At 35.1% G+C, this 26,032-nt stretch overlaps 1 protein-coding gene across 4 annotated transcripts in view; it reads right to left on the bottom strand.

Moving 5' to 3' along the window:
• HGF (hepatocyte growth factor) overlaps nt 1-26,032 on the bottom strand; it is a 103,453-nt gene that overhangs the window by 51,231 nt on the left and 26,190 nt on the right. For 2 of the 4 annotated variants that reach the window (XM_045510453.2, XM_010946632.3), the window contains exons 2-5: nt 17,250-17,379; nt 10,418-10,583; nt 6,475-6,587; nt 4,882-4,996 (exon numbers count right to left, since the gene is read on the bottom strand). In XM_045510453.2, the coding sequence (XP_045366409.2) occupies nt 4,882-4,996; nt 6,475-6,587; nt 10,418-10,583; nt 17,250-17,379 (524 nt within the window). Of the gene's footprint in view, nt 1-4,881; nt 4,997-6,474; nt 6,588-10,417; nt 10,584-17,249; nt 17,380-17,640; nt 17,928-26,032 lie in introns of those variants that run through there. The other 2 variants (XM_010946631.3, XM_074367567.1) reach the window with 2 other exon arrangements.

Genomic DNA, 26,032 nt, shown 5'->3' with positions numbered 1-26,032 from the left:
TTCTGTCTCAGACCTTCTTATATTTACTTGAATTCTGTCATTTCCATCCAGTCTAAAAATACTTTTATAAAACATTTATCTAACTGAATTCTCATATTCAACATCATTAACAATGACTCATCTGTGGATTTACTAAGAGTCAATTATCGTAGAACCTAATTGACACTTTCAAAGTTCCACTCAAAGGCATCAAGCGATTGAGGAAAGCCACTTAGGAAAGAACTGCAGAAACACTGAACCTGACCTTGAAATCTCTCTATTACACTGCTTATCTGAGATAATTACTTGTTTGTTTTTTTACTTTTTTTATGGAGAATAGCCCCCCTTTTTCCTGCACAATTGAGAAACAGATTGATGAAGTAACAGGAACAAAGGGTCTAGAATCAAATTGAACCTCGACTCAAATGTCACCTTTCTGTCTTTCTAACTGGAGACCCCAGCAGGTAATTTAGCCTCTTTCAGCCTGTTAGCTTACCAGTGCACAGAGCAGACCATAACTTAAAACATCTACACCTTATATGGTTGTTTGAGAAGTTCAAAGAGATAAGAGAATAACTGACACCTAGTACATGCTACCTATTACTAAACACATTCCACTTAGTAGTCTTTAGTCTGTCGTAGTAGAAAACAGAATTGCTTATTTTCTTTAAAAATATTAATAATTTTCACTGTGACTGGGGCTTGGTGTTTTCAGGTTTAGTTCATAATAGTTGGCCATTGAGTGCAGAATGCAATACATTACCTTCATTTAAAATTTCTAAAGCCCTAGTTATAATTTTGTTCCCAGCATAAGGTATTTCGACAAAATAGCAGAAAACTCCAAAGCCCTTTTTTATTCTTTTGTAGTGCTTGTGGCATTGGCCTCAGTGATGCTGCATGTGTCTCCTAGATTGCACACAAAAAATCATAAGTAAACAATATACATCTGTAGGAAACATTAGTAAGCACTTTTTTGTGAAATCTGGTTACGTTTTTAATAATCAGTTCAATTTTCCCTATAAAACTTAATTTCTACTTTTATTGATCTCTGAATTCTAAATGGTTCTTAAATTAGAATGAAGTCGAAGGATTTTAGTTTCTCAGTTAATACCATTCAGATGTGTTTCCTACCCATTGAAACTTCTAGTTAAGAAATAATCATTTTTCGTTATGCTGTGGCACAAAATAAATATGGACATGCCTTGGGTACCAAGCAACATTCTGCAACGAAATTATTTAATTCGGACACCAAATATACCAGAGTTAAGTCTTCAGAAAATATAAATTGTTGGTAAAAAAAAGAGTATTCTAAAAGACTTACTACTAACCAAGCATTTTCAAGGAATCTATTAAGTATTATAAGCTTTATGAAACTCCCAAATGTGTTTAAAGAAAGATTTTTATATCCTTACTTCACCAGCATTTTAAGTTTGGCAAACCAAAATTGGACATTAGGCCATATGATTGAGAAAAATTATGATATAATCAAAGCTTATGATTTCACAATTCCTAACACTGTTTAATTTTCAAAGGAAAACTTAATCTTTCATCTTAGTTTTAGCCCTATTGTTCAAGAATAATTCAAGATACCTTTTGTTTGTGCCATTGCTTGAAATTTATCTCCTTTTATTTTTGCCAGTTCTCTAACTTTAGTAAATTTATAATGAAATACTCAATTTTGTGATAAAAACAAAACTGACTTTTTACCATACATTTCTCATAAAGCAGTACATTAATCAAATTTACCTAAATTTCCCTGTAACTCTATTTTCTGAAAAAGCTTAGGTATAGTATAGTAGTATGATTAAATTATTGTTAATCACAGTAATCTACATTGTTGCCCCATTGTCACTGGACTAGTCCTTAGACAATTATTTACTCTTTGGGTTTTCAACTTCTTTGTTTATAAGATGAATGGAATGAATTAGAGTATTACAAGGTCCTTTATTTTGCATCGCTTTATGTATGAAGTTTACTTAAAAACTAAATAATGACTTACCACATGTTAAATGCACACATATAAAACATTCACAGTTTTAGAGATTTTTGTTACACACACACACAGAAACACATACATATACCTTTCCAGTGGATTCGTAAAGCTAAAGGAGCTATGAAGGAAGTAGTGAATGAGTCAGTAAACAGTTTAGTAGGAAAAATACAAGTAGGAAGGAAGAGAGATAAAGTCGAAATCAAAACTAGATATGGCTGAAAGATGAATAAAGTTTTCTCACTGGACTAGTAAAATGAAAACTGAAAAGAAAAGGTGCACTGCTTTTCATAATTCCATATCAATGCATATCAAATTCCTTTTTAGGACATGCAGGGTAAAGCACTGTCTGGGTCACCTCTTCCCTTCATTCTTTGGTATATATAAGTCTTTACCCAAAGTAAGTGGTTTTCTTTTGTGTCCTGAGGTTTTAGTCTGCTTTTCTCTAGTATCCCATACTTGACCAAAGGATGAAGCCTCGCCCTGCTCTTTGCAGTTACATGTTCATTCAACACATGTTTATGAGAACCTATTACAAACAAGCCCTGTGCCAGTCAGTAGGCTCTGTAATAAACTTTTATTCACATACATACTATTTTTGGTTCTTTGTCCTTGTGAGCAAGGCTTTATTTTTAGAGAATAAATGAAGAAATATTTAAAATTGAGTTATATCCAAATATGCTTTGAAATAGAAATTAGATCGTCTGGGTGCTAGCCACCTTTTCTTTTCTTTTCATATGAACAGTGTTCATAGGAAACTTGATCTATTCCATCATCTGCTTCATTAATGAATGCTGGGTGGCCAGTGAAGGATACAGATGTAGATATCAGGTCACCTGATTTTCTAGTTAAGCTTCTATACTAATTTCATCATCTATCATCATCTTCCCATTAAGCCACTTGTAAAATATTTCAATTTAGGGAATCAACTATAAATCACTCCTCTAGATAGATAGATAGATAAATAGATACATAGGTAGATATATAGATATTCTTTTGCCATTTTCCATAAAGTTAATCTTTAACACTTCAAATTGTTAAGCTATCATATAGATATTCCAAGCTGCTAATTCATGAAAATTGTGTTGCTCCCATTGAATATAAAAAAATAATTTAATGTACAAGGTCCTCTCAGCCCTAAAGCTCTATATCACAAGGAAATGTTTGAGGGTGGAAGAGCTGATTAGACTGGGGAGCCAGTTCCCAGGGAGATCTATTTCACATGTACTCCTGTAACAGAGACTCACAGTCATAGAGAATTTGGGTTGAAATAAGACCTCTGGTGGGTCAGTGCAGTGCACTCTCCTCAACTAGGGTAGGATTGATTTCAAATGCTGTTCCTTTGTTCGTGAAAAACTTAGATCTATCTATTTAAGAAAAATATATTCCTCACTATGCAGGGAGTGACACCATGCAGATCTGTATGAGAGGACAAAATGAATTACATTGTTTGTTTGAATAGAAGTATAATACTATGTTTCAGAGATATTCATGTATAATTATAAGTAATTAATTTGGGAAAAAAATTAGTTCTGTGTCATTGAATCACTGTCAAGCTGATCCACTTGGACACTTACTAGCTGGTGTTAACTAGGCCAGAATCATAGGATTGATCCCATTGTGGAGCAACCAACTTTTATTCTTTGTATGTGGGCCAGTGAACTCCTCTCTGTTTACTAAAGTGAAATTATCTTGTATAGTTATGACCCCTCCAAGAAATTATTGAAATGAAATAAAAAGTGGATTCACCAAGGCAAGTCAATACTACTACTGCAAAAACAAATCACAGCATGTGTCCTACTAATCTTCTGAGTGTTCCAGGTCCTGGGATTGTTCAAAGCACAGGTTATAGAATGACACTGGCTGGGCCATACCACTTGCTAGTTGTGCATGACCTTGAAAAATTACTAAGACTCTTTGTCCTGAAGTTTCAGCATATAAAAATTTGATCTAATAAAATCACCTACTGTATGGTTCTTGGGGAATTAAATGAGGTAAACCACTCAACAACTAGGCACATGGTAAACTAAATCTTCTAATGCATTTAATAACCAGGGAGAGCTCTTTTAAACTACTTTAGTTCCTATGAAAATTGTTTGTGAAATAAGTCTTGAAAAATTCTGGCTATATTTTGTTCTCTAATGGGTATATTAGATATCTGTGTTTCTCCTCTGCAGTTAAAACTCTCAGACTAATGAGTATAGATGCTATGTCTACTCATGTTTAAATAGCATTCATCTGTTGTAATGAACACAATTCTTTTAAGTGTAGACACTTAATTTCCAAGAAATAAGAAGCTTTCTCCAGTCATTAGGCACTAGGTGAAATGGGAGAGCTGGTCAGTCTGAGGCATGAGTTTTTAACTGAGCTTCTCAATTTTGGCTGTGCTTTGGAATCATGTGGGGAGTTTCTTTTTTAAAAATGCAGAATCCCTCAAGAGATTCTGATTTGATTGGACTGTGTGGACACCTGGGTGGTAGGATTCATTGAGGGCTTATGGCAGGCGATTTTAATGTTCTGCCACCATGGTTAAAGAACAGTCCTGCCCGGGGTAAGGTCAGGATCTGATCCACCTCCAATTTATCATCGTCAGCCTCTCCACTCCAACTGCAGAGTGCTGTGCCTTCTCTAAGGCAAAGAGAGGGAAAAATATTTTTAAATTATTTATTTCCAAATACCACGATCTGTAAATTGAGATTTTGAGGTGAAATAACATTAGGTCACATCTTAATAATAGTTTTTTAATCCTGGTTTAATATCAGTTATGAATTCACACAAGACTCGGCCTAATAAAATTCAGTGAAGTTGGCTAAATTATAATAGAACTGTAGGATTATTCTGAAGGGTAACCTGGGATTGCTAATAAATACATAAAAGAGAGGCTCTAGCCTCTTTTCTTCATCTATTCTTACCTGTGTTCATGTGGTATCATGGAATTCCAGGGCTGGCATTTGATGCCACTTTTAGTGATAGATACCGTTCCCTTGTAGCTACCTCCTTTACCAATGATGCAGTTTCTAATGTAGTCTATTAGAATAAAGTGGAAAAAAAGTTATAACTATGTGTAGCATATACTGTATATATTAAAAATTAAAAGATAAAATTCCATTTAAATCTTTAAGTAACTAATAGTTGCAAACTATCACGAATCAAAATGAAATTTTTTGCCTAAGGATTCTACTAATATTTCCAAACTAATACATTTCATAGTGATCCAAAACAGAAGAAAGTCTATTGAGAAGTATTAAGTTTGCAACTATGTACCTGGATAACTGCAGAAATTAGTTTACATATTTAATGTAGATTAGTCTATATACTGAGCTGGCCAGGTGAATTCAATTTGGCACAATGATTTGCTCAGATAAACAGACTGTTTAAAAAAATATATTAAAAACAAATGTTAAATGATTTGTAAACCTTTACTGAATTTAGAAAGTTATTTTAAGATAATAGAACTAATTTGTCTTTTTATCGGTAAAATTGTGTGGGTTTTTGTGTATGTGGGTATATATGATGATTATATTATGTTGATTATTATTTTCCATCTTTGCTAACGTATCAGCTGCTAAATTATAGGACAATCAAATTGAAACAAGATGTATATTCCTATCAAATAATAGTATATTCAGTTGTTAGCAACCTAAAGATTGGAGGTAGTTTTACACTAGGTTATGAATTATGTTTAGGATTTATGGAATTATTGAGATATACAGAGATCATCTTATTTTCTACCATGAATTAAATTTAATTTAATTTAAACATCTTCCGCATTAACAAAGAAATAACTGTATACTACCAATACCTAAATTTAATAAAACACAATGTGGTTTAAGAAGGCATTAAAATTGAAATAAATATTACTATCCTAAATATAATTCATGATTATTATTTTGTGTGATGAGAAATTCATTTTGTAAAATTCATACTTATTTAACATTATTTTATTGATATAAATCTGCTTTTGAACAAAGTAAATACCTTGTGAATACAGGATCAGACTACTAAAATAGACAAATTGACAAATAATGTGGTCAAATCTTTCTCTTAAAGATTTTAAAAATTATATAAGTAGGAATAGATCCAACTAATAGATCCAACTAAATTCAAAACCTCCACATTTTGTTTTCTGCAATCATCACTAAAACTTAGTTATCCAAAGTTGCTAAAATTTAGAAAACTATAGTAAGCTCAAAATTTGCTTTTTTATAAAATGTCTTAAACTAATAACTAATAAAATGAATATGGAGAATATCAGCTCCAGGAGATGCTCCTAGAAATAAACAGAGGAAGGAGATAATAGAATTATGGAAACTTTGGGAAACGCTCTTGATAAAGTACCATATATTGAAAATAGGATGCTAGTGTCATCTGTCTTAATGGATGAATTGACTGCATAGCAGATCAAGTATATAAGAGAAAAATCAGTTGGGAAGAGCACTGTGGCAAGAAATTACATATATTTATACTTAATTTCATTATGAAATATTTACAGAGAAGCCAGTTACCTTTGTTTTCATAGAGGTCAAATTCATGGCCAAATTCTTTTTTCACTCCACTTGACATGCTATTGAAAGGGAACCAAAGGCATCGTTTTCTTGCTTTATCAAAAACAAAGGCCCTGAAAAAAATATCTGAATGAAAAGAAGGAATACTATTTATACAGCTTTTAAAGAATAGGCACATGGTTTAACCAAGGAGGGCAATATAAAAAGAGATGCATTATTACATAGACATAATACAAACATGAGTGATATTTGAAACTACCATTTTGACAGCCAAGTAAGAAATAACAAAATTAAATTTTTATAGGTATAGGTTTAAATCAGATAGAATAAAATTTGAAATATTCTTACATTATTCTAAATGATGTCTAGAAAAATGAGGGCTTCAAAAGCAAAATCAATATATTCCACACCTACCTAGATTATTTCTGAAGACTTTACTTTTTTGTAAGTACACAGCAAGTTGGAAGATTTTTTGTAGTTATATACAGATGATCGTATTAGACCTATCATGATTAATTTCCAAAAGTTATGATTACATAAAGTAAGTTCTAAAGTGACATATTCTAGAAAGCCTTAGACAAATCACCACCCCAGGAGATCCTCCTAGCAAAGGGTGATCTGAAATCTAAGGCTTAGGAAATTTTGTAAATAAAATCTGTTCTTGGTGAGTTATAAAGCATTGAAGCTTATTAAAGGCTATGAAAATCCTGCTATTAGGTAACTTCATATAAATCAATATTTCCAAAGTAGATTTGATTGCATAAGCATTTTTATTAAAAAAAAAACTACTAATATCATAGAGAATATGCTTTTAATAGATCATCTTGGCAAAAATTACTAAAATGTGTCACTCCTACAATCGTTGTTCCTGTAGCTAAGTATTATATTGGTTTTTTGTTGTTCATTAAAAAAAATGTTTCTGGAGCAAAGTAATAAATACAGAAAAATCCCTTAACTGAGGATAGTAAAGTCCTTGATAAAATTTTCAACACATTGTTATCATTTTTTACAAAGTAGGAATTGTAAGTTGGTATTCTGAACAGTTTTCTTTCCATTAAGAAATAGTATTAAAATCTCTTGTCATTATGTTCATGCTGATCATAACGCCACCATTTACAAGAATCTATTAAAAGAAATACACAGATTTTTCTAAGAATGAGAACTTTTCCTTTCCAGACCATATATTTTTGAAAATGCATTTTCTTGTAATTTTAAATTTTTTTAATTAGTCATTTATTTCTTAATATTTTAACAACTTTTAAGTAATTTTAAATACCTGGGAATAACTTTTATAAAACAAATGAACAAAAGATGTTATAAAATTATTTTAAATATTTTACCAATTATTTTATATTTTTAGTGCAATTTATTTTATATCCAAATAACTTCAGAAATTTTATTTGTAAACTTTTTGCTTTGACTTACATATAGACATTTTTAAATACCCACGTACGAGAACATTTACAGCTGAAATAGTATGAAAAAGGTCAAACATGACAAATCTAAAAGTATATTTTATTTTTGTAACTGTGGCAGAATAACTTGATAGGAGAAACTGACTAATAATAGATTTGAAATTTGATTCTGGTAGATAATGGGCTTATGCAATACATGTTAAATCTCCTATTTCCTTATGTAGGGTGTTGGAGGGAAGATGTTAAATGAAGTTGAAAGCATAGTAATTAGATAAAGAATACATATGAAGATTAAAAACTCAACAAACATGTAAAAAGAAATTTTACAGTTACACAAACAAATACCAGCCACTTAACTTCACATTAAAATTAAAACATACCACACATATATAAACCACTTTTCTATGAACAACATGGCTTTGACATGAGATCACCTTGCAGGTGACTCATGAGCCCTATCAGGAACATGTAAGATTTGCCTCTATGAATACAAAGGTGATTCCATCTGCAAAGTGAGTGACAGGTTTCCAGTTTGCAGATTTTATTCGCCCTTTTCTTTCATTTTATCACAATGCCGTATACTGTTAAAAATGTGTTTCTCATATCAGTTTACATCTCCATGTGGACTGGATCCAAGCTGTCAAATCCCATGAGTTGCATCTTTTTTTCAGTTTAACTGTAGGAGTCTTTATCTTAGCCTTACTTTAATTATCATCTTCTTTCAAGAATTTATTTTGTCTAGTTTTCTAGTTGTTTATTTTAAGAGGGCAATTCCAGTACCAGTTACTTAGTCATAATTAGAAAAGGAAAGCCTCCTATTTTCACCTCTTGAGTGAACTCATGAACAGCAATTTTCTGAAGAGCTTAGAATCAGCCATTCTTTCTGTCTTTCAGTCTCTAGGAAATCAATATTGTTGATACATTCTCAAGAATAAACTGTGTTTGAGACCGTTCTGCCTCACACTCACTGAACCACAGATGGTTTCACACAGCACTGTTGGTATTTTCCAAACATTTGTGTGTATTTGCCATTGTTTTTCAGTGATTTTAGGTCATGTTACAGGTCTGCAAAAAAGATACTTTAATTCAGTAAGAACCTACTTTTAGAGTATCACAGTATTTGTATTCAATTCTGAATAAGTAATATATTTAGTGATACCAAATATATATTGGTATGTATACATATTTGAGATAGCCAAGTATGAAGGATGATACCATTTCAGAGCTGAGAATTTTGGCTGTACATTGGTATTATTACATGTGGTTTTCTGCATAGGTTGCCATAAATTAGGAGACTAAATATAACTCAACCAGAATACAGTAGAAAAGCAGGAAACCTCATGTACACAGGATATGTAAAGATACATTAATCAGGTCACATGTGTTCTCCAAAGCAGCAAAATCCTTTTAGTTTCTCCTAAATAAAACAAAGGGAAAGCTTTGTTTTGTTTTGTTTTTTCTAGGCGTAAGGCTGACTAATGTGAACATTGAGAAGTAGCAAATCTTTCCTTACTTGTGGATCCAGGAGAGTGTATTTTCTGATTCATAGTTAAAAATCAACAGTGAGATGTGCTTCTCCCATTCCCTTTGCCCTGTCCTTCTAACCCTTCGAGGGGACAATACAATAAATCCAACCTCCACAATTGCCAGAACATCTCCATAAATCTACATAGCCGAGATGTTGATTGAGCGTAATTTTCTCTAATTTATTTTTTCAAAAATCTCAAAGGTTTTCTAGGAGAGTTAGAGAAATAAGCAGAATTATCATAGGAATTACTTGCAAAGTTAATTCCCCACTCCTCTTGCCAGGTAATATCTTCCTAAAAGTGGCAGTTAGCTGTAAAAATACTTCAGAGGAGATCTGAGTGAATAGAAAAGAGGTAGTTTCTCCTCCCCCTGAATCTGTTGAAGCACACAGGGCCTGTCATGAGATAAGAAAACTCTATTTGAGTCCCCTCATGCCTCTGAATTGCCTATCACTTTTTACCTAAAACTTGATCATCACTACCCCCCAACTTCTTTTAAACAGCCTCTGCTGCTGACATCAATCCCTCTAGCTTTTGTTGTTGTTGTTGTTGTTTTAATCTAATTCTCTCACATCTTTTATTTAAATCCCTAAAGACAATGATATAAGTTGCAGTAAATTTTGGTTGTTGCCCAATTTATATTGTGAAAATCCATCCACTTTTCTTGTAAGAGAAAAAAATGTTTAATCTGAATAGAATATTTTTAAATATTAGAGATAAAAGTTAATCTAAATGAATTTTAGTTCCTAAATTTAAATTGTCGTAAGATGAGAAAATATAAACTCCATAGCTAAAGCCACTGTGGATTCTAAAAGATCTCAGTTTATGTGCTCTCCCTTACTCATACTTCCATTAAATGAGGGCTCTTCTGTTGTAATGAGTTAAAATTAAAGTCAAGCTTATAATTTTAAAGGCACATTACATTGAATACCCCAAAAATGATGATAATAAGTATATGCTCTATTTGGAAAATTATCCTCAGAAGAAAATAAAGCAACTTACTTGCAAGTGAATGGAAGTCCTTTATTCCTAATACATCTGTTGGCACATTGGTCTGCAGAATTCATTTTTTTGGTTTTTATCTTCAGTAATGGGTCTTCTTTAATTAGAGTAGTCTTTGAGGACTTTTTGAATTCATGAAGTGTGTTTCTTCTTTTCTTCTGTCCTTCTATTAGTAATAACAATTTTGAAAAACACAGGGAAAAGCTTTTAAGGCTCATATAGAAAAAGTGTCCCTAAGAATCTACAAGATAATGATTTTATCTGACAACATACCAGACCTCCAGGGATTGAGGGTGGAGTGAGGTGGAGAATGATACTCTCAGATAGTTAAGAGCAAGAAGGAAATATATAATCGGTGAAGATTAAATAACTTATCATGCAGAGTCACTCATCTACATTCTTTCAAATGAAGGATGCTTTTAAAAATTAGGACAGAGTTTCCTCTTAAGAAATAAGTAACAGGAAAGTCTCCAAACAGTGTGAAAGCAAGCTCCAGGGCATAGCATATCATGCTCTATAATTAAATTTGTCATTTCCTTCTACAGTTGGTCCTTATGCAACTTACAGTATTAATTAGCTAATCCATTCAACGACAGGTGAGAAACTTCTCACTAAAATGGTACAGTGGATAAAGTGTTCTGACTTGCTCTTTAAAGTATTTCATACTATTCATACTTTGTCCCTTCTCATTTCCAACATAAGTGTTTTCTGTGCTTTTGGGCACTATTTCTTAGTATCCTTGAACTGTTTATCTTGAAATCAAGCCAAATACTATAAATTGAATGTATGTAAAACTTCAGCCTTTAATGTAGCACTGTCATTTTTCTTCATGGAAGTATTCTACAAGGCCCCTAGATAACATGAAGCCTCCCATTAAAAAGCTAAGGAACAGAGCTAAGACATCCTAAAAGACTTAATCTTATGGATAACTTTAGAATATCAAGAACTTGCTTCTTTATTCTTAATTTGTCCAAAGTTACTTGGTTTCTAATGGTGATCATCTCTTCACAGTGATGATCAAATTATCTAAGAGATTGCAGGTATTGTGTAATGAGGATGGACATGATTTTGCCCCTCCTCTGCGTGTCAATTCTTTTGAACACCCTTATAACAAAGGCAGTAATAATATATTTGTTTCTAAGATGAAGAAAGCAAGACACAGGGGATAATTGACAACTTAGAAGATCTGATTCAAAATCCAGCTTTCTAGTTTCAGAACCTCCACTCTTAAACACTTATGACACCATCTTTCTCTAAGAATTGCTAAGAAAGCATGTAGAAATACAGCTTGTAAATAGTTTCTAAAGATTGGGTTTAAAGCTATCAGTAAAAAAGAAACTTGGACGGCAAACCAGGAAATGCATTCCTGGTCTTTAAATTGGTGAAAACTGTCAAGAAAAGAGGGTGAAATTTTTTCTGCAGAAAATTTGAAAATGTGGCTTCAGAGTGAGGTACCAAGAATGGCATCATACTCTTAAGTTTGCCAGCAACCACGGGCTCCAGTTATTTTATTAAACTTACAGATGCTACTCATTAATGTCTATCCTAACCTGAAGCCCACAATAAATAAGAGAAAACATGAATTCCTCTAAATTTCTGGCTCTCTGTAAAACTCCAGAACACAATCCCCAAAAGACTGGTACTAATTCCTGTAATAATGCTTTCATTTTTAGCTTTTCTTTGCCCTACAAGATGGAATGGCTATGGTAGGACAGATATAATTTAAAAGACATTTTAACATAGAAAATTCTATCAACCAAATAATCTATCAACATGTTATTTATTGAGTGTGGACCAAATGCCTAGCATAACGTTGGCAGACTGACGATAATACTAGCATTCTTATTGACTTGCCAGATGACTTTGTTTAATTACCTGAAATGCTAATGTCCTATTACTCAACCCACAAAATGAAAATTATATTTTCGTTGAACTAAAAGGAGCTATTTTAACTGTAATCATTTGGAAATCAATTTGGATAAAAAATGTTATGAATATGCAAAGTTTTAGTTTTGTTTTTGAAATTTCATTCTTTAATTTCTGGCATAAGAGAAGAAATTGCTACTCTCCCAAGCAAAGATGTAGTATAATTCTTTTCAAACTTTGGTTTCTGCCACAGGACCACGTTAGTGGGAAATAAGTCTCTCCAGTAAGAGTTTCTCCCTCTTTTGACTTTGCTCTATTTCTTAGGTGCTATGAAATGTTACAGTGCATAATAATCATCTGATTTCCTGTATAAATTGGACTATTTTTAGAAACAAATAGTAGTTAATGGATGAAGCAAATGTATTTAAAATCTATCTGCCAAAATGGAAAAATTTATCAGATAAATTCAATTAAGTGGAAGTATAGAATTAAAATCGGCCTAATGTATGACATATTCATTGCATATGCTGAAGTGTGAGAGAAGAGCATAAAATTAAATTTAAAAAGCCTAAGACAAATATTGAGTTCAGATATGTATTTTACTAATTAATAAATAAAATAGAACCCTTGGTCAATGCTCTGGTTTCTTTTCTCAGTACTGTACAACAGGAAGGCAGGCACTGAGGACAGCTGTAGAGAAAAAGTAGTCTCTGTGGGATTGCTGGCTATGTTTAATTCTGCAGATCCTCAGTTGTCCTATTGAAATGTGTTAATGCGTGGTTGTACCTCATAAAAATAGTCTACTCTTGCTTGCTGATAAAGTTTTCGATCACTACCTTTCATCTAAAGATCAAAAAGTATCCTGAAAAGCAAATAAATCTATGGTTTCCCTTTACTAGATAATAAATAGGAGAGAAAAGCTTGTCCGGGGCGACAAAGCTAATCAGAGGCAATCAGAACCAGACACCGGGATTCCCTTTTCACTATTTGTTTCTCATGACTTAGAAGCTTTCCTTTATAATTCAATCATTTCTACTAGGTCAGTAACTAATTTCTCAAAAATATGAAGTTCAAGCTAGTTGTACATCAAGTAATTCACACATCTATAAAATTAATTCCTTCTTCAATAAAAGAAAAATTCAAAACAGGAGTCATTCAAAAACAGCATCTGAAAATAAAATTCCTTTGCTGAAAATAGTTTCAACTTTCCCTTCCATATGTATTAACAACTGATGCTTGTTTTACTGAAAACAGTTAAAAGACAGGCTTAATTTGGGAAGAAACTCAAAAATATCTTTGGATCAGATTTTTCCCTACTATTTTTTGTGCATGACTGTTAGTTGAAGTTTATAAACAAAATATTGAAATGAAATCAAAGGGTAAGAGATCACTGCAACTTTGTCATGCTTTCCTGTACTTTAAATTGCAACTCCTTTTCCCCTCTTCTCCCAGCATGGGAAAACATTCTTGAAGCTATATTTTCTGAAGAACCTGAATTCCCTATTTTAGAACTGAAATCATTAGGATCTTAGTGAAAACCTACAAACAGAAAGTAGGGTCAAATGTATCAAGGTGCTTGAAGAAAGACACATTTTTCCCTCTGGTCCCCAGGCCTCACACTCATTTCTCTCAGTACCTCATATATTTTCTTCTCTGAGTGGACTAACCATTGACTTCAAAGGAAAAGCATGCAAGGAAAGGATTTGCAGGGTGTGGAAAGAAGCAGGAATCTGGCTCCACATACTCTGAGAAACGTACCCACATGATTAGTGATTAACAGCTTGAAGTGGCAAGATGTTAAGATGAAAGTACACAAATAATTAATGGAAGGGAATGGTGGTGACTGGAGACTTTAAGCTTCCCAAAGGCAAAATTCATAGGTACAAGCTGAAATCATCATTGCTGTTACCTAGGACTTGCATTTCACAAATGGACGATCCTCTCCCCTTCTTTAGAGAAGGAAAGAGTATCACAGATAAAGATATCAAGAAGCGATCATGTCAGATGTAAATCAAATGTTAGCATTTGAGAAGGAGCAAAATTTTCTCTTCCAAAAAGGTTTACAAATGAAATGATGTTCAGTGTGAGATGAGGGATCTCCCTAGATATTTCCCTCCTCCTACTTCATTCCACTTCCTTGTTCAGCCTCTCCCTGATCCCTTCGTTCACTGTCTGTTTCTGCCTACAGCTCTCCTCCACACAGCATCCAAAACAACTACACTTCAGTCAGGTATCTTGTCAACTCAGAAACTTCTAGCTGCAACCCATAATGCTTAGAATAGTATGATTTGGCATGACATTCAAGCATGTACATGCTAGTCTTAACTTTTCCAATCACAGGCCATTACTCTCCCTCAAGCACCCACTACTCCAGCCCCACATGACTACCTGTCCTTTCTTACACTTTCTCACCTCAGAACCTTCAGCCACTTTGTGTTCCCCTAACTTAGGTCCTGACTGTGTTACTACCTGTCTGTTCATACTCAACTTGGGTACTACATACTCCCTAAACCCAGTTTGATCCCCTAAGCTAGAAATGAACTCTTGCAGAATTGTTCTTATATGACTTAGCAAAGTTTATTTTTTAAGGTTTCAGTTGATTTCACTGCTATTGGCATCGATATAAATTAAAGGAAATAAGCACATTGCATATTTCATTCAGATCGATTTGGGTAGGAAATTCAGCTCTGTCCCTTAACTAAGATAGTAAGATAAAATAATTCAGGTCTTTAATCTCAGTTTCCTCATGTAACATGAGTCAGTCCAATAATGCCAATCTTATTAGATGAAATAAGCTTTGTTTTAGAATTTTGATCCATAACAGTTGCTCATAAAATGTAAGTTTCTTTCTCATGTGTTCATCTTTGCATCTCCCATAGGCTCCTAGACAGGTGCTCATTTAATGCTTCTGTTGTTACAGAGGATTGGATATTTGTATCCAGTGTAGGTGGGAGTGGATGAAGGATAATTCTGTGTAGACGAATTCCTGTAAAGATGGCTTGGGTCCACTATTGGGATATTTCTTCAAATTTTTGAAACTTTTCAAAAACATTTTACTCATAACTGGTTGTCACCTCATTATAGTATCCACTTCTTTTCTAATACTATCTTACAATATGTAAGAAAGTAGACTCAAGATAAATCAGATAAATCAAAAAGTATAACCAAAGCAAGTGAGAACAACAAAAACCTCAATGTTAGATGACTTTTAAGAAGAACAAACTTTCTATGTATGTTCTAAGAAAGCTACCCATGTTTTCCATTTTGAAGAATGTTATTTAAAAAAAAAAAAAGTATCAAGATAAACTTGCCACCCAAACAAAGACAGATCCTCTTTTGATGACAATTTTAGCATTATCCACTTTAGAAATTATTCACAATATATCTGTAATTCCCAGTTGGCCTCTCCTTGCCTGCCAACATACTCTTGGGCTGCATTCTCCCTGTACTCGGGAAACACAGTCATTTCAACATTAGCCAAAGTGAAATATAATTACAAATGTGTGTCTCCTGCCAAAACTTCAGAATGCATGCCAAAAACAAATAGACACTGTCTATGGTTGATCTACTGTTTGGGTTTTACACACTGTGTTCCCCATACATTAGCACACATGATTTCAGGTAACCGTATTCTACTTCATCCCATCAACATTTTTATCCCTAAAAATAAAAATCCTCTAAATTTTAGACATGATTTCAATTTATGCTCAGAATCCCCCAAACCCGCAATGTTGTAGAAAAATCCATTTTAACATGAAATGTCTCAAGGATGATAACGTGTTTGATTGAACTTTTTTTTTCACCTCTTCAGAAATCTAACCTAAATGTTTTCAAACAGACCCCTCCCACACAGTATTGTTTTCCAAAAGGGGTACTTCACAAAACAGAAGAAAGCCAGGTGGGTTGAATGATTTTCCTTGTCATTTAGCAAATTCTTAATGTTTTCAACCTTTGTATTACATCAGAAGCTAGATCAGAGGTCTGATAAATTTCATATTTAACTTATCTCAGAAGATATAGCCAGTTCTCTGTTTTATATTATGAAAAGCCCGTGTCTACCATCTGGGCATTTGTTCTATTCTTTTATTCCCCTGTGCCTACCTATGATGTTCACTACCTTCTCCTATTGGCATCCCAGCCACAACAATGATAATACAACCAAATACAGATGTTTCCTCTTGCCCTGATAACAACAGAAAACTTCCCAAGGCAGCAAATGAAATCTCCAAACTCCTAGGCAATATGAAGCCCCAGGCAACTCCTTCCCAAACCTGTAAATTCTGGGGAGAAAATGAGACTGAAAGGAGCAGTTCTGCAGCTTTAATCAAAGTCTCATAATTTTTGCCTCCCTTGCACTGCAGTTTCAAAAGAGCAGGCATCCATACCCAGAAAAACAGATCTTAGGAGACAGGCTTTCTCTTTCATTTTTATAACATGCATACACTCAGAGTTCAATCTGCCTTCTCCAGATGAAAACCTGTATCAAGTCATAATTTGGCCCTGAACGTTGACTGAGTGATGTAGAGTGGTGGGTTGTCATGGAAAATTGTCCTCTGGGAAAAAAATGTGTCTCTGCTGTACTGACCATCACTCTCCCCTCTTCAGATCAGACCCTCTGTTCAGCTTTAAACTTATCCAAACCAGCAAAGTTGCAGCCACTGTTAGCACTTCATCCCCATCCCACCGTCCACAACTATTAGGCTGAGAAGGGGCTGGGTCAGTGGGTGGGGGGGATGGAGACACACAGAGGAGACGCTAATGATCATTTTAAATGCTTGTCAAACAGGAAAAGAATGTCAAAAGAAAGCTAAAGGAGAGGTTTTTAAAAATCCATACCACATACTGAGTTAAGGAAGGATGCTGGGAATATGGTAAAGAGTGAGTGTTAGGAAAAGGAAAGGTTAGCAAGAGAGAATTAAATAATAATAAAAAATGATACTAATAATGAAGACAAGAGAAAACTAACCTGCATAGGGGATGGCGATGGGAAGCAGGAGGAGGTGTAGAAGGACGTGCTGCAGCAGCAGGACTGGCAGAAGCTTGGTCACCCACATGGTGCTGCTGGATGTGCTGGCGGGTCCCACTAGAGGAGATGCCTGGGTGAAAGAATCCTGTTCCGACTCAGTGCCTGAAGAGCCAGTCGGCTCTGAGCTGCTTTTTATTGCGATGAGCTAAGTTTGTTGTGTGATTAACTGGAAAGATCTAGGTCTGAACTCCCTCTTACGGTAAGAAACTGTTTAACAACAGCCCTTTACTCTCTTCCACCCCCCTCCTTTCCTCACCTCCCCCCCCAAAACAACACCAAACAGATCCCAGCTCCCCCCACCACCACCACTCTGCTTAGGAAAGAAACTTACAAAGAAAAGGTCACCTGGCCTGAGGCCAGCTTCAATTTGGAAGTTCGAGCTCCAGATCCCAGTGGCTCCTATCCGAGCAGGGAAGGGAGGAGCAAGGCTCAGCTCAATAGCTAAATCAAGGCATAGGCAGAGGACTAATTCGCTAAATTTAAACAGGAAAATACATGTGTTTACATATCTATTTGGGAAAAGAGGAAGGGGAAGCTGTGTAAGAAGAAAGCAAAGCGCTGCCTTTCCGTCAAATGTGCCTCAGCTCCTAATCTGTCTAGTTTCACTGCTAGAGCAATCTAGGGATTCCAAACACTGACACAGGTTCCCTGGGGTGTTAGAGACAGGGAGGGAGGGGGAGGCAGGCTGGGAGCCAGAGCACAGGCAGGTCCAGCCCAGATAGAAGGAGGTCAGGTGAGAGAAGGGTATGGTATCGTGGTGTAAAAATAAACAAGCGAAACAGAAGTATCCACAATGTTAGGCAGGAAAATTGCCCCTGCCCAGCGGGCTCAGCAGGCAGCTTTTTTTCAGAAGCTGCATTAAGTGCCCCAGTCACCGTAAATGTACCAAAAGAGCACAAAAGAAACTTGTCTGATTTGGGGTCTGTGATAAAATCTGGTCATGTTCCCATCTTAAAATCTCTAAGAGATGGGGATTAGCCACTGCCTCTCCCTGACAGATAAATGTAGCACAGACTACATGTCCTTGTTCACACACATACTCTCTCTCACTCACGGATGTCTATGTTATGCATACCTTCTAAGACTTTCACTGGAAATCTCTCAGGCTGTTGGAATTCATGAATAATTAGTGCTCCTCTTTTCTCCAGCTCCCCCCCCCCCACGATGCACTCACCAGGCTGCCTAAATCTGAAGTGGAAGGATGAAGAGCTTGTATTGCTGCTGGGGGTGGGGGGTGGGGGCGCAGTGTGGGGGGCGGAATAAGGGCAGGACTCTTGTCATATGTAGATTTGTCTTTGTACCTTGAGGTGATGCTCTGATTACTTTACATAAGGCTCGCTTTATTTTTAATGGATTTGGGGATATGGTTGCCCCTGAGATCTGTGAAATGGGTACAAGTAGGATCAGCATCTCTGTCCACACACGGAGAGTGGGCATAATGTGGAACAAGTGCCCTGGATCAGTGTACAGCTGTACAGAGGGCAAAATCAAAGCCATCCACAGAACAGCCTTCCCTCCACGCACAGCTCTCACTCCTCATCCTCCAGTTCAAACCCCGCCCCCTCCAGAAAGAACGCAAAGTTGGGCGATAGCTAGAGAAACTAGCGATTAAGAGAACTACATTTGAGGAATCCCCTGCATCTTACTTTTTCCTATTTGTTAATCCTTCTCTGATCATTTTCTCCTTACAAAAACGAAACCAAGCAAACTTAAAAATCATTTGTCAGCCTCTCACTGGTGTCCCAAGTATCCATTTTACTTTCCTTTTTACTTTCTATTAAACTTACTAGAAAATCTCAATTTCAGGGTATTGCCTGACTGTGATTCTACCCCATGGTATCTCCTGGGCTTTACTAGGGACTCAAACTTCTTTAAAGAAGCTAGATTTTCCTGTAGGTAAACTCCAGTAGGTAAAGAATGAAGGAAACAAGTCTTTCTATTTGTTTTATCTCCTTCAGAGAAAGCAGAATCAGGGCTGTAAGCATAATTGCAATCATCATTATAGGCATGGGAGAAAATCTATCGTGGGTAAGAGATTGAGGGCACTGTTAGGAAATTGAAGAAACTTATTTAATAGGTCACACATTTTCATGATTTTTATTGTCATATTAAATACAGTAAGTGCTTAACCCTGTTTTGAATTATTTATTTATATTTCTATTTTGACTGGTTATTTGGTTTTTCTATATTGAAATGACAGCTAATATGCATTGAGTTTTTAGTGTATGCTAAGCATTGTGCCAATTACTCTTAAAATGATTCTTATTTAATCCTATAGTAAACCTGTAGTAAACAGAATTATTACAATTCCTATTTTATAATTGAGGAAACTTAAGTAAATTTTTTTTATTCTCAAATCACTTGCCGAAGATCCCAAAGGAATAATGGGAGAGTCAAACAGAGTTGTTCACAGCCGCTAGGATTGACTAGATTTCTGTAAGCCTCATAAGAAGAACCACATGTCTTTTGAACAAGATTATAATCCTTAAAATCAGCCTGAGATCAAACACATAGGAGATGATCAGTAATAATTTACAAAATAAACCAATGTATAAACAAGTTAAAATCTCCCCGAACTATAATGAAATAGACAAATCGAATAATGAATTGTGCCATTATTTCACTTTGTTTTAATAACACATTCTCTTTGTTCTTTTCAAATTATAATAATGATGTTTTCCCCATGCTCTGCTATTACCTTTATACTCCTTAGGTGTTCAATTGTATGAACCCATATAAACCCCCAAAAATGTTTTTGAAAAATTTTTAAGAAAACAGAAACTCTTGTAAGGACAGTACTTTGAATGGTACAATTTATGTAATAGCTTAAATTCAGGATGGATACTTATTGCTCATATATCATTTTAAATCTTTCGTAAGTTTAAGTTATCTGGTATTCCGTGTAAACTAGATTGATTGAACAGGAAAATGTATGTTATTGTAGTTTTTAAAAAACCTGCACTTGGATCCAGAAAAAAAATCCTTATCTTCAAAAGCCCCATGTTTCTCAAGCACAAATGATGTGTCTGTCTGTCTGTCTGTCTATCTATCTATCTATCTATCTATCTATCTATCTATCTATCTATCAGAATACGTATAAACGCTGATAGGACTTTGTGCTCTGCGGACCATTAATAAGTTCTGTGCTCTTGGACTAGTCATTCCATTTACTGAGTGACTGGCACATATACGGTGTCATTCTGTTTGCTGCTACTACTCCTGTAGACTCACTTTAGTCATATGCTTGGTTTCAAAACCCAGTCACTAATTGAGAAAGTTCATTAATCTCCCTAAACCTCACTTTCCCTACCACTGCAGTGAGACACTATGTGCCAGGTACTTTGCTAAACATTTCAAATGTATTATCTCACTTACCCACCCACCCTGAAAAAAAGTTACACATGTATAAAAGGTATGTATTATTATTGTCTCCGATTTACAGATGAGGAAAGTAAGATTTAGGGATAAGTAACTCAGTTTAGTTAAGCTGCTAATAATGTATGATTCTAAGCCACAGCTGTCCAGGTGTCAAGTCACTGCTATCAAATACTATCCCACATTGCCAGAGATCTAGATTGAGAGATTTCCAACAGTCTTTCTAGTTCTAAATTTTGATTATTCTACTTATTCTGAATTCTTAAGTGGTCACTATATTTCTATACAATTCTTACCTGCCACAGCTAAGAAAGAAGCACCTGTGCAATCTTTGATGTGGCTTACCTTTCCCATGCAACCGTATCTTATTCTTTTCTCCTTATCAGTTCCACCCTCTAAATGGTAATGTTTCATCTATAGGCCTCACCACTAAATACTTGTGTTGACTTTAATGTAGGAAATACGGCAAAATTCATTACGATTTGTATTCATTTCCTTTTGTCAGTACAGTTCTTTTCGGAGCATTTCCATAAAATGTTGGTCAACCCATTAGTTTGCCTAGAATTATACCCAAAGTGCTATCATCTGAATATTTGTGTCTCCCCCAGAATTCAAATAGTGGAATCCTAACCCCCAAAGATGATAGTATTAGAAGCTCAGGTGTTTGGGAGGTATTTTGAGAATGGGATTAGTGCCTTTATAAAAGAAGAGGCTCCAGAGAGATTCTTTGCCTCTTCCACCATATGAGGACACAGGAAGAAGTATATCTTCTGGCATCATCTAGAACCAGAAAGCAGGTCTTCACTAGACACTGAATCTGCTGATGCCTTGATCTTGAACTTCCACTCTCCAGAATTGTGGGAAATAAGTTTCTGCTCTTTATCAGCCACCCACTCTGTGGTATTTTTTTGTGGCAGCCCAAACAGACTGAAACACAGTTGTCTTTAAGAGGAGTTCCTAATGAAGAAAGAATATATGTTCCAGGGCTAAAAAAAAATCGTTATTGGGTAATAGCTTTTCAGAAAACAAAATTTAAAAGTATGTCTCACATCTAACACTTAGTTATAGTTCAGCTAAAACTTTGGATCAGATAGAAAACATTTTTAAATAAGTGAAGCAGAATCATAAAGTAAGATAAAAGCAGACATGATGCCACATTTGTTTCAAAAATTCTTCAGGACGGGGTAAAATCGCCGTGTTAAAACCTTGCCGTGTGCTGTCAGTGTGGTAGCACAAGCCACTTGTGGCTATGTAAATACAAACTTAAGTAAAATTAAAACCAAACATTCAAAGTTGCACTAGCCATGTTTCAAACACTTAACAGTAAAATGTGTGTGGCTAGTGGCTCCCATGGTGGACAGTGCAGATATAGAATATTTTCTGGAAGTTCTATTAGATAATGTTGATCTAGTCTAAGGTGATTGGCATAAATATTTTTTAAATGTGATCAGAGGCTCAAGTAGAGAGATAGAGCAAGACGGTGACTGCTCAAGACGTAAGAAAAAGAGGCTACTAAAAATAATCTGTACATTGGTGACATTTACTCTCAAATCCCCCCACTTTCTTTCTATTAGTATTTTACATAGCTAAAACAAGGATAACAGGACCCCAGTTACTTTGGCCCTTGAACATAAAGTAACTGACAGAAGACAACTCATTGTTTAGAGGGTATGTCAGGCACACACGACAGACACAAGCACCAAGAAGTTCGTCATGAGGAAGTTTTCTCAATAGATTTTTTTTTTTAACAAAACACCTGTCTACTAAGAAATGTGATGCAGTCCATACATTCAAGTATAAGGTCTCTGGAAATGTAGCAAGCCCTTGTCTATAACATTTTTTTTTAAAAGACCTAATTGAAAACAACTAGCAGGACTTTAGAATACATTATAGATGTAAAGTTGTTTTAAAAAGTAATTCAACATTGATTAACCACTAAAAAGAGTAATGTTAACTCAGTCAAATCATGGAGTCAGCCTTCACCCCTGACTTTGCCACACTCCCAGGAAATCTGTTGCAGAATTTCTGGTGAGACCACAAGGCAACATCCAGGTAAAAGACAGTAACAGTTAAAGGACGTCGTCACAAGCTAGGAATTGTCACGTGTGTAAGAGAGCAGGGTTATTTTTTTCTCTAGAAATGTACCATATAAACTTAAGCAGAAATCATTTTCCTTCACGCAGTTCGTTAGTGTCTATAAAGCAATAGCATAGTGCATTAAAAAAAAATCTTTTAAAACCGAAAGGACGGTCATGACTAGAGCTGTTCCTTGCCTTTGGGGAGTAAAGAGAAGATAGGCATTGAGAACAGGAAATCTGAGCTAAAACAACTCTGTGATGCTGCATTTTCAGTTTTCTTTCCTGAGCCACAAGGGGCCATTCTCTCAATCCAGGGGGCCTAGTTAACTAACACGCATCACCTTGCGCTTAGAGGCCAGCTTTTATGTATTTCCAGGTGTTGGCTGCTTTGTTAAATCTGGAGTGCCCCAGACTTATAAAGCCTAAGCATTCCACACCTGGTAAGTTGGACACTGGCATATTAGTAAAATGTATGAATTTGGGGAATCCATGTCTTTTCTCTGAGTTTAGAATCCAAGGATGATAAAATCATTAGTGTAAGAAAAGTAAAATATTCACAGTAAGGTGCTTTTCAAAGCAACTGTTTAATCCATTTACATCTTAAAAGCTACGTAATAAAATTGAGGTTTCCCTTTTATTATATGTACATGTTGCATGTTTATTGTGGTCTTGGGGATATCTGAGGGCAACTCCGTTTACCAGATGGCACTCAGTGCCAGGAATTACCTTTCAAACTTGAGAGAAAAAGGCTTCCCCTGGTGGAGCGCTGCTTTTGTGTGGTTGTGTATGTGTGTGGGGTGGGGCGGGGCGGTGATATTTGTGTCCTTATAATGTGCTGTGCTGTGCACGGCTCATCTGGTTTATGGGCCCTTCTTCTGGATTCCTTAAAGAGCTCTTTAACTAATGCTATGACAGCACATTCCCATATAACATAGTAACCTTGGTAACCTTTTTTAATGACTGAAGTTGTATCTAGTTTGTTCATGAGGCAATATGGGTCAGGTTGGTCAAGAAGTGTGCCCTCGAGCTCCTGCTCCGGGGACCTGGGATGCCCTACTCTCAGCGGTGGCGTCCTGGCCGGCTTCCCGCCCCTGTCAGCTTGGGGAGTGTTGGCACTCACTGGCCCCTTGGTGACTTTATAGAGCCGTGGGACCTCAGAAACATCTCTTTTCCCTGACCATGTGGTGCTGAATCTGAGGACGCAGATTCATGGTTCCTGAAACTATCTATATTCATCAATTTTTTAATCTTGCTAAATTTATATACTTTTACAATTCACAATAATGTTAGGGGGAAATAGCAAAATTGTGTAAAATGCCAAGCTAAAGGACAGATTAAGTTTGCTGCTGAATGTTTTAATCTAAGCTTGAATGCAGAAAATAACTCTGAAAGGAGCCAATTGTTCTCGCCCTGAAACTCTAAAGCAGAATTTTACCTCATACATTGAATAGGTGGTAACACGTAGCAGAACACCCACAATGGAGAAGAGCAGATTGCAGCTATCTTAAACGTTTATGTTTTACTGTTTACGAATGAGAGGTTACAACCTCCTATTTTAAAAGGAAATATTTTTTAGCCATTCTATCTACCCCTAAATCAATATATTGATCCTAACATTTCTTATGTTTAAAGATGTACTCATATTTTTACTAGTTTTTTTTTTTTTCTTTCTTTCTCTCTTTTTGCTCAGAAACAACTTCCTAACTCTCCAAAGTGCTATTTCAAATTATGGTTATTTTGCAACAGCCAATTTTATTTATCAGAAGAAAACATTATGTCTTGCTTAATTTGTAATTCAGGATTTCTGTACAATATATAGTTTTAATCCCTATGAATTAACATTTCTTGTGATGTATTTATTTAATTCTTTCTTAATGTATGCAAAGAGTGCAAAGTCGAGACCAACTAGGTCATGTCCTAATTATACCACTTACTAATTGGGAGAACGCAGACAAATTAATTCACTTAACTCATTGGCAAAGTGATTATAATAAGGGTTGTAATAATTATTTATAATTATATGTATTTTATACTTATTTGTCATAGTCATGGTTAGAGAACAGTCATACAAAGCACATGGGATATATTTAGGAGTGCAGTATAGTTGTAGGTATTATTGTCTTTGTTGGTACTGAAACATTTAAGATGCTCTTTGTCATTTAATATCTCAAACAGAAAGTACCTGAATTAAAATGCAGAGTAAAGATATGCTCTTGGTATATGATATTAGGGAACGCCCTAGTATTTAACAGTTATTTAATTCAAAGTGTCTATTAATATTTTGCAATAAATTTTAAGTGGTACTAAAATATGAATTTAAGCTTTTCATACACATCCATGTGTATTAACTAATCTAGGGAAACCGAAAAAAAACCACAGAATTCCATATTATAAAATAATGTTACTGAAAGTTAAGTATAAGTAAAATAATTTGTTAATTTTAAATGTAAACAGTTTTGGACATCCTCAACTTTGCATTGGCATCTTGCTTGGATAGATGTCATTAAAGTAATTTTCTTGAACTTCCTTAAAGGAAATACAGCATCAAAGAACTAACAGTATGTGTGTTCTGTTTCACTAAATCAGTAAAAAAGATACTAAAACCAGCATGCTGTATCCAAAATATTCTTATTGACACCATTTCTCAATGCTAAAAGATTAACTGCTTTTTTCCTATGTTCAAGTAATTCAAGCTACCCACTCATTGTATATTCAAGTCTATAGAGCAAATGATTGAATAGACATTGTCCACCTTCGCAGTTAGAGCCTACAGCAGTGTGTAGAATATCTTAGTCACTACCAGGATCTATTTAGACTCTACATAGGGCTTTATGAATTTTCACCTTAGATATACAAAATGTGTGATGTTTGTCTTCAAACAGCATGACAAAATTGTAATAAATTCACCATTTACCTTTATGCACACGGGCACCCATATGCACAGACACGCGTAACAGTACGTGAATAAATCTGTTGGTCAAAACTACCATAAACTCCTCTAAGGAAAGTCAGTTTACCATTTACTAGACCACTAGATTTTTAAGTGACCCCAGAGTCTGACCATTTACAAAAAAAGAAATTTAATCTGAAAGCAAAGTTTTACTTTTGTAGAACTCTCCAAGGTCCCATATTATCTGATACAAATCTTTAGACACTTATTTAAGACAAAACCCAAGATCTATGTCCACTGATGCTCTGTTGAGGTTAATTTCTCCTCTAATAAATATCATCTTAATAATACATGATTTGTAATAGTAAAACTTAGGAAAT

This window comes from Camelus bactrianus, chromosome 7, assembly GCF_048773025.1.
Source record: "Camelus bactrianus isolate YW-2024 breed Bactrian camel chromosome 7, ASM4877302v1, whole genome shotgun sequence".
NCBI classification, from domain to species: domain Eukaryota; kingdom Metazoa; phylum Chordata; class Mammalia; order Artiodactyla; family Camelidae; genus Camelus; species Camelus bactrianus.
This window is presented reverse-complemented; position numbering and strand designations above follow the sequence as displayed.